At 54.0% G+C, this 14998-nt stretch overlaps 1 protein-coding gene across 1 annotated transcript in view; it reads left to right on the top strand.

Annotated features, from left to right (window-relative positions):
• The window catches only part of NXN (nucleoredoxin), a 161344-nt gene that overhangs the window by 129276 nt on the left and 17070 nt on the right, over window positions 1-14998 (top strand). The window contains exons 2-5 of the mRNA XM_075561248.1: window positions 6260-6377; window positions 10187-10320; window positions 10764-10864; window positions 12544-12650. Of these exons, the coding sequence (XP_075417363.1) occupies window positions 6260-6377; window positions 10187-10320; window positions 10764-10864; window positions 12544-12650 (460 nt within the window). The remainder of the gene's footprint in view (window positions 1-6259; window positions 6378-10186; window positions 10321-10763; window positions 10865-12543; window positions 12651-14998) is intronic.

Here is a 14998-nt window from a genome sequence, read left to right as displayed (position 1 = left end):
CATTTGTTGCTATCATCATTCTCAAAACATTTGCTTTCTGCTTGAGCCCTTGGTATCAGCTCCTCATTTTTTTCCCTCCCTCCCCGCTCCTACCTCCCTCATGAACCCTTGATAATTTATAAATTATTATTATTTTGTCATATCTTACACCGTCTGACATCTCCCTTCACCCACTTTTCTGTTGTCCATGTTTGTGGTTTTAAACCCTGGAAATGCATTTTCTCGCAGTTCTTGAAGTCCAAATCAGCTGTGCCGGGCTCCCTCTGAAGTTTCCAGGAAACGATCTTTTCTTGCCTCTCCCAGCTCCTGGTAGATCCAGGCATCCCTCCACTTGTAGATGCTTCTTCCCATACTGTCCTGTTTGTCTGTCTGTCTGATCGTCTTCCATAGGACATGGCTCAGGTTGGATTAGGACCTGCCTTACTCCGGTGTGACCGATAACATCTCCACAGGTTCCGGGTGTTAGGACTTCACACTGTTTTGGGGGGAGGGAGTGGAATATCATTCAGTCCATAATAGGATATAGCTGGAGGGACTGGATGCTTCAACACCATTATGGGAAAACTTCATGATCCTTTAATTCCATCTTTCCATACACTTTTTGAAGTCCTCTCATGAATGTCATTCAGTCATTCTAGAGCAGTGGTTCTCAACCTTCTTAATGCCATGACCTTTTAATACAGTTCCTCATGTGGTGGTGACCCCCATGAAATTATTTTCGTGGCCATTTCATCACTGTAATTTTGCTACTGTTATGAATCGTCATGTAAATATCTGATATGCAGGATGTCTTTTCATTGTTAAAAATGGAACATCATTAAAGCATAGTGATTCATCACAAAACAATATGTAATTATATATTGTGAAATATTTATTTCTAATGACAAATCAATGACATTTTGTCTTGAAGTATGTGTAGCATGGGTAACGGTCTTCAGGCTGGATACTCGTGTGTGGGCGTATCTGCATGTGGACGAGCACATCTGGTGACCGATAGAGGAGCAGATAGAAGAAATATGTGTTTTCCGATGGTCTTAGGCAATGCCTGTGAAAGGGTCGCTTGGCACCCCCACCCCCACCCCGCAAAGGGGTCACGACCCACAGGTTGAGAACCGCTGCTCTAAATTGCAGCTGTGCGCCCATCCACGCTACCCACCCGACCCCCGAGGTGGCTCTTCCAAAGGGTCTGCACTGCTTTGGGCCCTTTGCTCACCCAATGGCCCGTGGAATGTGCTTTCCCACCAGGCTCCTGGATCAGAGGTTGCTGGCATACGGCAGATGCAGCTGGACAGTCTCTCCCCCCGCCCCGCCTGTGCAGCTCTGGGCCAGACTGTACAGTAGTGTGCTTGAGTCACCAACCAGAAGGTGAAGAAAGAAACCCCAGGGGAGGAACCTCTGCCGAAATAGAGGCCAGGCGGGCGCTGTTTGAAGTAGAGAGAGGGAACACAACAACCGCCCCTGCACATCAGATCTAATAGAAGGGGAGTAGAGAGAAATGGTGATGTAGTGGTTACACGCTGGGCTGTGTTCCTCACGATCGGCAGTTCGAAACCACCAGCAGCTCCACAGGACAAAGACTGGACTTTCTACCCCTGTTAAGTGGGAGTCTTGGAAGCCCACGGGGTGGGGGTGGGGTGTCCCTATGAGTTAGCCTTGACTTGATGGCAAGGAATTTGGGGGAGGGGTTAAGAGTGAAAAACAGGGGCGTGGGGAATAGAAAACAGACCAGACCATATACAACAGGTCCTAACGTGTGTGTGTGTGTTGCAGAAGGTGCTTATGGGGAAAAAAATAAAAATAAATCCACTCAGTACTAAAGGAAATCCCTGTTCTCTTGATTCATTTTCTGTACAGCTTATGAACTGTAGGACTGATTGATTGGCCTTCAAATAGGGTTGACAGGAAAATGCTCTTTTGAGAAGGATGCTGACAAGACTGGAGAGAAGTGAACATAAATTGACTCTAGTGTGAATGCCGGGTCCCACGTGGGCCGGGCTTTTGGGCAAGCAGGTGATCGCCACTCCAGTCGTCCATGCTGGAGGGCAGGCTGTGACCTGCCCAGATGCTGGGGCAGTGTCACTTACCAACATTGAGACGATAGCGATGCCCGGGCCCCTGGAAGCCCATGTTCATGTTCTACACCCAAGAAGGAACAGCTGGACCCCTGGTTGGGTCTGTTGAGTGCAGGCGAGGCAGCTGTGACTCGCTGCAGCCCCGTGCGACAAGTAGAATGGCCCCTTGGGTTTTCTTGGCTGAATCTTTATGGAGAAGCCCCGGTGTCCCCATGGCCAAGCATTGTTGGCTGCCAACCCAAAAGGTAAGCGGCTCAAACCCACCAACCACTCTGCTGAGGAAAGATAGGCTGTCGGCCTCAGGGGAAATGCACCGCTTGGGAAACACGCTGGGGCCGCCCTCTGCCCTGGGGTGGCTGAGGGTCGGAGTGGACTAGACTGCAGTGAGTTTGGGGTGGGGATCTGTAGGGAACAGATCTTCCCTGGAACTGCTGGATGGTTTCAAACTTCCAACCCTTTGGTTAGTAGCCAAGAACTTAGCCGTGCAGTCAGGGCTTCTTGGACTGTGGCTTAAGGGCTCTGAGGAAGAGTGCACGCATTTCTGAGAGATGGGGGGGTGCAGTAAGCACCCAGTCTTGGGTGAGTCTGATGGGTGCCATCCCCAAGGCCAGGGGATACATGGGGATGGAGCCGAGATCACGGTCAGCTCTGGGCAAGTGTTGGAGCGCAGAGGCAGCGGCTAGGCCTTACTTCTTAGCTTCTCAGTGTTGAGGTTATTAGGGGACTTGTTAATGACAGGAATGCAGAATGGGTCAAAACTGTCATTCTCCCGGGTGAACCAAGATGTGCGTGTGTGCCCAGGAGACCTCCAACAGCGTGTCTGATGGTTGTGCGTGAGCCGGCTCCAGCTCACGGTGGCCGCGTGCTTGCATGGGACGGTGAGGCACGCCCAGACCTGCACCAACCTCATTGGTCACCGGTCTGTTTCAGCCCCTGTGTGGCTGTCCTCAGTCCGGCTCACGGGCACCTCGGATGTCACCTGTCCAATTGAGTATTTTTTTCTTCTCACATTTGCCCCTCCTGCACCGTTCCTCGTCGACTCTCCCACACGCTTTTTAAAAAGGTTTTATTGGCATATAATTCACAAGCATTAAAACAAAATCATAAATCATTCAATTCAATAGTTCGGTTGGTTTTGTTTTTGCCTATTTTCTTTCAGTCATTTTATTGGGGCTCATACAACTCTTATCACAATCTATACATGCATCCATTGTGTCAAGCACATTTGTACATTTGTTGCTCTCATCATTCCCAAAACACTTGCTTTCTACTTGAGTCCTTGGTATCAGCTCCTCGTTTTGCCACTTCCTCCCTGCTCTACCCTACCTCATGAACCCTTCATAATTCATAAATTATTATTATTTTGTCATATCTTACGCTGTCTGGTGTCTTCCTTCACCCACTTTTCTGTTGTCCATCCCCCAGGGAGGGAGTTATATGTAGATCCTTGTAATCGTTCCCCCTTTCTACCCCACATTCCCTCCTCCCTCCAGGCATCGCCACTCTCACCATTGGTCCTGGAGGAGTCATCTGCCCTGGATTCCCTGTGTTTCTAGTTGCTATCTGAACCAATGTATATCCTCTGGTCTAGCCGGATTTGTAAGGAAGTATTGGAATCATGATAATGGGGGAGGAGCATTTAAGAACTAGAGGAAAGTTATATGTTTCATCATTGTTACCCTGCACCCTGACTGGCTCATCTCTTCCCCATAACCCTTCAGTAAGGGGGTGTCCAGTTGCCTACTGATGGGCTTTGAGTCTCCACTCTGCACTCACCCACATTTACAATGACAAGACTTTTTGTTCTTTAATAAAAGTCCTGTCTTTGTCCCATGGAACCAGCGGGTGGTTTCGAACTGCTGAACTTGCAGATCGCAGCTAAATTTTGTAAATACTCCACCCGCTGAAATTGTTTACTTACACCCTGTTTGTCTGTCCTCCCCATCAAGAGTAGACGCACCATGAAGACAGATTTTATCTGCCTGGTTCTTCCCTGTATCCCTTGGGCCTGGGACGGGGCTGGCATATAGTAGGTGCTCAGTGAATATCTGTTGAATGGATTTCAGCACTGATCAACTACGTAAAATACCAAGGAGCAGATAACCACAGTGTTTGCCACGGTGTGCACACACACATCAGTAAATAAAAGCAATAAAAATGAGATCTCATTTTTTATTCTCTATCCAGTTGGAAAGAGAACTAGGCCAGTGGTCGTGCTGGTGAGGGCAGTAGGAGATGGGCGCTCTCATTTACAGCTGGTGGAAATAGAAAATGGTCTAAGCTTTCCTGAATGTGAGTCATGGGGGATTTTTATCTCAGGGTTTGTGGTCTGCTAGGCTTCCCAGTTTTTGCTAATAGTGAAGTTTAAAAACCAGAAACAAGCGATATGTTTGTCTTTTAACCTGACTGGATCCTGGCCCTTCCACGGCAGGCGACTAATCCCAGCCTCAGGGTGGTTGTGGTCAGTTGTCCAGCCTTGTCTGTCTCTGAAGTGTGTTGACACTGAACCCCGGGTCAGGTCTCCCTGGAGTGAAGAGGGAAATGAGCGCCCAGTGTCCCCCTTGTTCCGAGTCTGGGCTGGGTCTGTCGGCCCACAGGAAGCACGGCGGAGGGAAACCTCCAGCGAAGGTGGGATCGCACTGCCCTTCCTGCACAGACAGAGGGTCTGACATTTCTTGGTAGATACCCTGCCCCACTCCCTCCCTGCTTGGGATCGAATCAGAAGCAATAATAATTACAACCACACTTTCCCCTCCCCCCTCTGCTATACACACACACACACACACACACGAGTCTGGGCCAGCAAAAGGGGGCACCTAACTGAACAGCCCAGCCAAGAGCACAGGTTGTAGCTCCCCCAGTTTCTTTTCTGGAGGTGCCTGGGTAGTTTGACATCACACTTCCTCTCAGAACTTCGTGGACTTGGTTCTTTAGTTTTAGAGAGCCCCCAAGCCCACAGATCCTGGGCTCCTGGCCCCCGGGGCGGACACATCTCCATTGCCTCGGCTTCTTTCATCTGCTGATGGTTTGCACCTTCCAGAATCTGCCGGATTGTGTAGGCTGTTTTGAGTGGCACGGGTGCTGAGGGTTGGGGCTGGCTCTGGACCTGGCTTCCCCAGCATTTTGCAGACAGCAGGGGTGGCTCGGTGGCAGTGCTCCCTTTCTGTACAGAGGAGCCTAGTTCAGTTCCTGGGCAGCGCAGCTCATGTGCAGCCACCACCTGTCCGTCAGTGGAGGCTTGGGTCTTGCTGTGGCTCCGACGGTGTCAGCAGAATTTCAGGACTGGTCATGGGGTTCTGAAAAAGTCAGGCATCGAAAAGTCCACGGACCACCATGAGCTGACCCACAGGATGGGGGTGTTCTTTGTTCCTGTGTGCATGGGGTTTCCACTCAACAAACGCAAACAACAGTTTTGTGGGCAGACAGAATTCTAAGCGCAGGGATGTGGTGACATGGTGAGAGGAGTGGATTTAAACTACCTGGGCTTCTGCTTGGACGCTGTTGTTTTTTCCTCGCAGAGCAGGGAAGGAGGGGAGCAACTAACTGCTGGGTTGGCGGGGAGGGCAGGCACCAGTGAAAAGCCTCCCTACGTCCCTCCCTCCCCTCGCAGCAGAGTGACTGTGCTTAGACTGACGATGTAGCCCCCATCTGCATGCAGTGTAGAGAACGTGCCAGGGCAGAGGTAGGCAGTGGTGGTTCTGTGGCCGAATCGTCTCCGGCACGAGAAGACGTGGGTTCAGTCCCTAGATGAAGCTCTTTATACACTCAGTGGAGACTTGTGTGCTGGTGGGGTGCTGGACAGGCTTTCGGGCTAAGACAGACTAGGAAGAGAGACTTGAACATCACCTGCTGGTGAAAACCACGGCCCAGTCCACAAGCACCGATGGGGATGGCACCAAACAGGCTGCCCCTTGTGTGCGGGGTGGGGGTCCAGGGGCTGACTGGGCAGCAGTAATGAGAATGAGCATGGCTGGGCTCTGGTCCCTTGCACCATTAGAGGGATGGGCAAGCGAAGGGGGGGTTGCAGGGAAACAGCCCCTTTCAGCCTACCCGGCTCTGCTTTGGATCAGAACCCTCCCCGCTGTGCTTTCGGGCTGTCCAGCTTATCAACCTCAGGGCTTCCGCAGGACTCTGCCGTTCATCGGATTTAGACCTGACCACCTGCCTTTACCTTTCTCTTCCTGCAGCTGAAGCTTTGGAACAAATACCGAATTTCCAACATTCCATCGCTAATATTCCTAGACGCCACCACGGGGAAGGTCGTGTGCAGGAATGGGCTGCTGGTGATCCGGGACGACCCAGAAGGTAGAGCTTGGCTGCCCTCCTCTGCTCCCGTCCCCGCCCCTTCCAACTCCCCCCACCCCCTCCCAAAACACAAGTCAGTGGGTGCGCTCGCCTCCAGACCAGTCTGGCCTTGATGAGCTGATAGTCGTCTCTGGATCAGGGTTATGACCATGAATCCAGCCAGAATGTTCCCTTTGGGATCTGTGATTCATCCGCCAACGGAGACGGAGTCAGGGGGAACAGGTGGTTTTACTTTGAGGGCGTGGGGGGCCATTGTGTGGCTGCCGAGAGCCTCTGCCCCCTGTGGCTGTGATGTCTATTCCAAGTCATAGCCACGGGGGGGGGGGGGGCGCAGATAGAGATGCCTATAGCTTTCCACGTCTGACCCTTACAGAGCTGCTGAAGGGTTCAGACTGCGAACCTGTCCCTTAGTGACCGCCAGAGCGGCTCACGAGTCCCTTGGTGTCCTTTGGCTTTCCTCCGCTTCTGTCCTGTCCTTTTCATAACTTGGAGGTGTTTGGGTTTGGGACCCAGCCTGCTTGGGTGTGACTTCTTTACTAGAACAGAAGAACCCCATTCCCCGCCCCAGAAGCCCTCCCCCTCGGAGTCATTTTTTACTCATAGCAACCCCATGAGACAGAACAGATCGGCTTGCTAGGGTTGTGGGGGCAGACAGCTTCATCTTTCTCTACACATAGCTGAGGGGGTCTCCGGTCAAATGTTCATCAGCGTCAAAGCAGGCTGACGAAGTTGCTTTCTGTTTTGCTCTCCCGGCTTCAGCAGTGAATGCCACCTCCCGTTCTTGACACTGCCCAGGTTCTGGGGCCCCGGCCATCCTGGCTGTGCGCGGCCTGGGCTGCAACAGTCCCCCTGTACAGCAGCGGCTCCGTGTCTGCTGCGTCTCTCTTGCCATGGAGTGACGGAGGGGGGGTGGGAGGGGAGGGGCTGGAAGACCACTGTCTTCTTGTTCCACTTAGAGGGCTCAGGCCCATGGCCTGTAAAACCCTGCACCTGCTTCAAATCATTGCCGCCCGCCTTCAAGTCACGGGCGAACGCCCGGCGGAACCAGGCTTTCTCTCCACCACACACGCACAAAACACCTCACACCGAAGAAGGGTATTCAAAATGCAGATTCTTGGCCTAGCCCCCTTGCCCTTCAAGGATTTCAGCTCCACTTGTTTCGGGGTGGGCTCGGGCAGCTGCATTGGCAGCTGTCCCTGCTTCTTCCCAACCCCACCTCCCCAGGCAAGTTTGAGGCAGTGGTCCGAGGACCAGCCTGTTGGAGGACGCGGGTCTCTGTAAAACCGGGAACGTGCTGACCCTTCTACCCCAGGGCTCCAGCCCCAGCAGAATCTGGGTGTTCGTCCCTCCTTTCTCATTCGTCTTAAAACTAAAGAAACCAGCTGCAGGGCTATTGTGCCAGGGTTGACCCACAGTGACCCTGTGGGAGGGGGCAGAAGTGCCCTGGGAGTAGACGTCATCTTTCTCCCACAGAGTGGCTGGTGGTTTCGAACTGCGGACTCTACCGCTAGCAGCCCAACTCGTAACCACGGTACCACCAGTCCCCAAAGTCCTTATCAGTCTCCAAGTCTTACTCAGTTCCCTGAGCCCAGCCCCGACCAGCTTCACCAGATATCACCAGCCCTGCTGATTCTCTAAGGTTTTGACCCCTTTGGGGGTCAAATGACCCTTTCACAGGGGTTGCCTAAGACCATCGGGAAACACCTATTTCAGATAGTCTTAGGAACGGAGACACCGCTCCTCTATCCTTCTCCCGGCGGGTCTGCCCACATGCAGATATGCTGATCTGGTGAGAAAGAAGCTATCTCAACTCTTACACTGAAGTTGGCTTTTTGTGCATACTGTTGCAAAATGTAGCAATGTGGTTTACTGTTGTTATATTAAGACTGTTACCCATGCTACACCATGCTTCAAGACAAAATGTCATTTATTTGTCATTAGAAATATTTCACAATCTATAATTACATATTGTTTTGTGACTAATCACTATGCTTTGATGATGTTCAATTTGCCACAATGAAAATACATCCTGCATATCAGCTATTTGCATGACAATTCATAACAGTAACAAAATCAGAGTTTTGAAGTAGCAACTAAAATAGTTTTATGGTTGGGGCGGGTTACCACCACATGAGGAACTGTATTAGAGGGTTGCAGCGTTCGGAAGATGGAGAACCGCTGCTCTAAGGCCTCCCAAGAGAGGAAGCCCTGGGTCGGTCAACTCGTGGCGAGTGCCCAGCACTGTGCTTCTCGAGCCTGGCCCGTCATCAGAGTGACCGGGAGGTTATTGTTAATGGAGGTGACAGTCACCTCACTGTTTTAAAATGAAGAGTCAGTGGTCTTTCAGTGCATTCACACCAGGGTGCACACACCACCCCTCCCTTGTTTTTTTTCCATACAGCTCTTATCACAATAAATACAACACCCATTGTGTCCAGCACTCCCTTGTTCTAAATACCTCTCATCCCCCAAGGAACCTCTGCCCGCCTGCCCCCAGCCCCTGGTAGCCTCTCGTCTGCCTTCAGCCTCTGAGTATCTGCCTGCTCTAGCCCCCTTCCTGTAAGTGGATCACATCACACTTGCTTGGCCTTTCCCTCCGTGCGTGTTCTCGAGATTCATTCACGCTCTGGCGTGGGTCAGCCCTTCGTGCCTTTTCCTGTCCCGGTAATATTCCACGGCGTGGACACCCAAAACCAAAGCACTGCCACCGGTCAGTCCCAACTCACATTGGCCTTATCTAAAGGGTGTGTGGAGCTGTGAAGTTTCTGTGCAATGCAGACAGGCAGCTTCATCTGTCTCCCTCAGAGCAGCTGGTGGGTTTGAACTGCTCAGCAGTCTCACCCTTCCCTGGCAGCACCACCGGGGCCCGATAGCGTGTGACTGGACCACTGTACAGAACCGCAGGGAGAGGGGGGCTCGCCATCACAGTGAAGCCGACCCTGCTGAGGTAGAGAGCGGGCATATCCACTCTGCAGCTTCCTCGCCATTCCTGACACCGGCTGTGTTGTCCACCCCCCCCAACCCCCCTTCCTGGCCCTACTCTACCTCTCTGCTGAGCTGGAGCATCGGTGGAGTGGTGGCACAGAACGCACACACTCCAACTACACCTGTGCTCTGTTAGAGACTCAGCAGGGCTCGGTTTGGGATCAGGAAGCACGCAGGCAGAGTCTGGGAGGTTCCCCCAAGGAGAAGAGCTCCTGTCCCCCTTCCTCAGTGCAGGATGGGCGTGATGACACCCCGGGTACACACAAGAAAGCAGGCCCTTTGCTGGTCACCATGTAGGACAGGACCCCTCTCAGCTGTGCAGGCCTCAGGACAGATCTCTCTGTGTTTGGCCTCCCTCCCATCGACCTCTCACTGCCAACTGACCCAGTTCACAGGCAGGACAGCAATTCCTTCAGCTCTGTTTGCTGTGTGCCTAGCAGCAGGTTTCTGCCATGGTCACTGGGCCTCTCCCTGTCTTCAGCTCTCCTGGGAAGTTCCTGCCCTCCTTGCTCTCCATGCCTCTTCTCCTTCCCCCTTCTGTTCTTTCGGAAACCTCCCGGGGTGGGCTGTGTGCACTCTAGGAAGCAAAAGACTCACCAGTCCCAAGGCCAGGAGATGAGCACGCTGCGTCCGCCCGGGCTGGGGGCTGATCGCCCGGAGAGTTGGTAGGACTCTGGCCCTGGGAATCTCCTTGTGGAAGCTGCAGGCGCTGCACTAGACGACGCTGTGCCAGCAGACACTACTGTCCCCGGACAACGCGGGCCTGGGGTGGAGACCACTGCGAAGAATCTGAACACCCTCAACCCTCTGTCGCCCATGTCCAGGTCTGGAGTTCCCCTGGGGACCTAAACCCTTCAGAGAAGTCATTGCAGGGCCCTTGCTGAGAAACAGCGGGCAGTCCGTGGAGAGCAGCAGCCTGGAGGGCTCCCACGTGGGGGTCTATTTCTCTGCACACTGGGTGAGTGAATGAGTGGTGGCCCCCTTGATGCTGTTGCCAAGACCGGCTGCGGTCACCTCCTAGAGGGGTGACTGCCCAGGCCCCAGTGCCAGTGTCCCTGCCTTCTCCTGTGCCCGCTGCCTCCTGCCCACCCAGGGTGCTCATTACTATCAGCCATCACAGCTGTGGGAAGGTGACCTTTATTTTGGGTTGCTCTAAAGGCTATTTCTAAGGGAACGCATCTAAAGGCCCCTACGGGGTTTCCCTTCAGTCACTAGCTGATGGTAGCCGTCTAGCATTGGGAGGAACTTAGGCTAGCCGGTGGTTTCCGCCTCTTTTATAAAAGGCGGGCATTCTGCCTCCCGCTCCTGCTCGGTCTTGCTCACTGGTCTCCAGTGGGGCCTGGCTGGGAAGGAGGGCACAGCAGGTGCCTCACGCTGCAGGGGCCCGCTCTGGTCTTTCAGTGCCCACCCTGCCGAAGCCTGACCCGGGTCCTGGTGGAGTCCTATTGGAAGATCAAGGAGGCAGGCCAGACATTTGAGATCATCTTTGTGAGTGCAGACAGGTAAGGTATGCCTCTGGGAAAGCAGGCCGGCTGGGGCCACTGCCTTTCCCGTCCCCGGGTGACACCCACAGCGGCGTTCTCCTCCCAGGCTTGGGGGTGGGGGCCGGAGTGCGAAGGCTCACCTGGAACTGGGTTAGAGGGACTGCTACCTGCCGCACGCACGCCTGCCATCTTCTGATGGCTCAGAGGAGCCGGCCCTTGCTAGAGATAGCGGGTCCGTCCTGGGTGGTTGGAAAACGAGGGTGTGTTTTCCTGGCAGGAGCAGCGTTTTGCACAGTGATAAAAGTATGTGTAGGTGGGAGGGTGGGAAAGGGCCCGAAAGGAGAGGACAATGACATCCATCTCTTTTTTTCAGTTAGGGCCATGGTCTCTGTCTGGGGGCTGCTAGATTGCACATGGATAAGGGGACAGAGAAACAAGAAGGGCCGTCTTCCTGGAGTCAGTCTGCCCTTCCAGCCACAGTTGCCCCCTCGCTGGTGGTCCTCCCCGGTGAGCTCCCCTCATCTCAGATGGCCAGCCCTGAATCTGACCCAGGCCCAGACCAAGGCTCCCCAGTCTCTGCTCTGGCCTCTCCTCTTGCCAGCCAGCCTCGTGTGTGTATGTGCTGGGCCGTGCATGCGGCACGCCTCATCAGTGACGCCATGGGATCGGGGCAGCATGACCCCTAAGATGCCAACAGAGTGAGGGCATTTGGAGCATGGAATGTTCTTGGCGTCTGGCCCTTCCAGGGCTCTGGGTGACCCGTGGCCCGAGTTGCTGCCCCCCAACTTTGCCGCTCAGTGGATGGGAGAGCAGGCAGGCGGGAAAGCATGTGTGGGCAGCGGCCACACTTGAAGACTTTTTGTTTTCCCCCCATATTTTAAGTCAACTTTTCATGGAGACATGATTTTGCACAAAAGTTTTACATGTGCAATTCAGAGTGTTTTGTACACAGACGTGCAAAAAGACATCAAAAGATAATGGAATTTTCACACGAATTTTCTAAAGCCCCCTCACCAAGCCTACTGACATTGATTAGATCCCAACTCAAAGCGACCCTGTCTCTGGTTTCTGAGACTGTAAATCTTCAGGGGAGCAGACAGCCTCATTTCCCTCTGAGGAGCAGTCCCGGTGGATGTGAACCACCAACCTTGCAGTTAGCAATCCGATGCTTATCCCAGATCGCACTGGGGCTCCCTACACGTAACCATCACCCCAATCTCAATACAGGGCGCTCCATCACCGAAAGGTTCCCTTAGGCCCCCAGGCAGGCACTGGTCTGTGATCTGTGACTGAATTAGATTTGTGTTTCGGGGTGGGATCATACCATTTATGTTTGGGTACGTTCAGGCGTGGGCCGGCACCCCTCAGTGTTCGAGGCGCAGGTCAGAAGTACCTCGGGCCATGTGTCTTTGTGTCCATCTGGGCCCCTTGGGAAAGGAAGGCCTGCCCAGGGGCAACACGTGCCTGGGTGGGCTGGAGGTGAGGGTGGGGCTGGGAAGTGGCCCAGCGTTTGGGTTTGAGAGCCGCCTGTGTTGTGTGGAGGTCTTCTCTCCTGGACAAGAACCAGACAGCGGGAATAGCCCGCTTGCACATCCTGGAGCCTGAGGAGCGTGGTGGTTAGGAACTCCAGCGTGTGCAGTGTCCAGGTGCCACCAGCCTGGAGGAAGGTGGGGCTGAAAGCCTTGTTCTCTCCAAAGGTCAGAAGAGTCCTTCAAGCAGTACTTCAGCGAGATGCCCTGGCTAGCCGTCCCCTACACCGACGAGGCCCGGCGGTCGCGCCTCAACCGGCTGTACGGAATCCAAGGTAGGCACCCCGACCGACTGGGCCCCCGCTGCTCCAGCCTCCTTTTTAAAAGCCAAACGCAGGGAGCATCTCTATTTCCATGAACGCTCACATCTCCCACCCACTTCAAAGTGACCAGAGGTGAAGTTCACGGTGTGTAATTTCTACTTCAATGACAAAGCGCTGTCCTGGTGGGATGGCTACCTCTTCGCCCTGCGTGATGGTTGGGCCACGAAGCAGAAACCCCAAATGCCTGGGGGGCATCTTAGGCTAGGACTCCCTATGAGGTGTTACCATCAGACAGTTCCCGCCTCTGCATGGGGGGGGGGGGTAGTGCGCCCCTGCCTCAGACGCTGGCTGGGTGCGCTCCTGGGAGAAGGCAGACAGCGTGCTCGTCACGGCTCGGACACTGGCAGTGAGGTCTGAGAGGATCCAAGGTGAGAAAACGGACTTGCTGAGGGTGTTGGCAGTTACACCTTGAAATACTAATAAGCCTGGTGTTGTTCAGAAGCGATGGCTCTTAATGAGACAAGCTGGGTGGGGTTCCTTGGGCGGTCATGCAAAAGCTCCATGTCTGGCCTGTACCCAGCCAGGTGCTCCGTGGTGAAGCCCTAAACCCCCCTGCATGAAAAAAGCCCCGTTCCTTTCCATCAAGAGTGCCGGCTTCTGGGGGGCCCCCAACGGAGGTGCCGTGACCTGCCTCGTCTGAGACGCGTGGGTTTTCCACCTCGGTCGTGTTAGCAGTCCTGGGGCACTCCAGGACTGGAGCCTTGGCGGCATCGTGGGTCTGTGTTGGGCTGCTAATCCCATGACCTGCAGTTTGAAACCACAAGCCCCTCCATGGGGGGAAGAGGAGACTTAATGTGTGTAAGGCATTGTTTTAATACATGTATTTGTCACGACTTTCTAACATTTTTTTAAATAATAGTTTTATTGCCACTCCAGAGTCCTACAAATCCCCCACTTGTAGGAATTGATTCTCAGGACGCAGCACCTCACCACCCGGGTCTTTCCCTCCCATTCCCATCGCCAGACCCCTACTGCTGAGCAAGGTTTCCAAGTGCCGACCTTGTGGTTCGCAGCCCACCGCACATCCATGCCACCAGGGAGCAGATGAACGGTGGGTGCGGATCATGTTCATCCTCCCCGCCCTCCAGGGTTGTAGCTGGAAACGCTGGAAATGCACTGGCCTCCTTTGAAAAGAACTCCACCCTCATCCTTCCAACACACACACACACACACACACACACACACACACACACACGGCACTCTGTGCAGGAAAGAAGTGGTTGGCTGTAAATTGGGACAGCCTTCTGCACCAGAGGCCTTGAGAGATACCTCCCGACCCTTCCATTTAGAAAGCCTGCCTGTGGGAATATGCCTTCTCAGGAGATGGGCCCTACAGCACCCGGCAGGAACTGAGCCCACTCGGTCGTTTGCAAGGTTGGGATTTCATCGTAGATCACCAGCCTTTGCTTCAGCTGCTAGAAAGCCTGTGTGTGGGGTGGGGTGTGGACAGATGGGATGGGACTGACTGTCCCTCCCTCTAGCTGCTTCTCAGAGCCAGTCTGGGCCTGGCCCGGGCCCCAGCCCTCCTTCCTTGTGCTTCCTTCCGCGTGATAGTTTTCATAGAATTGTAGGGGGTTACACCAGGCAGGTTTTGTTTTTTTTCTCTTTTAAAAGCCTTTTCGTGGCCGTTTAAGGCAGATAAAGTGGGATAAATGTAATGCGTAGAATTCTTGAGCTCCGGCTAACCCTTAGCTCTGTGCTCACCGTGCTGGGCCCTTTGGAAAAGAGGAGCCAAGAAGGGTGATCCCGGGCTGCCCTGCAGCGTATGGGATGAGGTTTTGGTGGGAAATAATCAAGAAGCTGAGTAAGCCTGCCCTCAAAGCTCTGTGACCCTCCGGGGTAAGCACAGCAATATTGCAGGCGCCGGAGCTGCCGTTGCTAGGTGGGGCCCTGGCGGCCAGAGACCACAACTGAGGAGGAGGTGAAGGAGGGGCGCCTTTGGTGCAGCCTTCAGGCCCAGCCACGTGTGGCCACAAGTCGTCTCTGTGTGGTCCCAACCTCAAGGAGCCGATGGCTGAGGACCAGAAAGCTAGACTGGAGTGGCCCTGCCCCTGAGCAGGCAGTTGCCCACCGGCCTTAAGCCACACTAAAAGAACGTGAGGTTCATCTGGAACACAGCCCACGCTGGCTCATCGGCCCACACCCACCCTGCCATCTGTGCCAGCTCTCTCAGCTTAGAGCTTTGTTCTGCCTACTGCCCAGCCTCACCCGCTCCTCAGATCCAACTGCTTACCTGCTCACTGACCTCTTAGGCTCAGTGTCAGGACTCAGTGCCACCAACAGCTTGTCAGACCCTGCCC

The sequence above is a fragment of the Tenrec ecaudatus genome, chromosome 10 (genome assembly GCF_050624435.1).
Source record: "Tenrec ecaudatus isolate mTenEca1 chromosome 10, mTenEca1.hap1, whole genome shotgun sequence".
Taxonomy (NCBI): Eukaryota; Metazoa; Chordata; class Mammalia; order Afrosoricida; family Tenrecidae; genus Tenrec; species Tenrec ecaudatus.
This window is presented reverse-complemented; position numbering and strand designations above follow the sequence as displayed.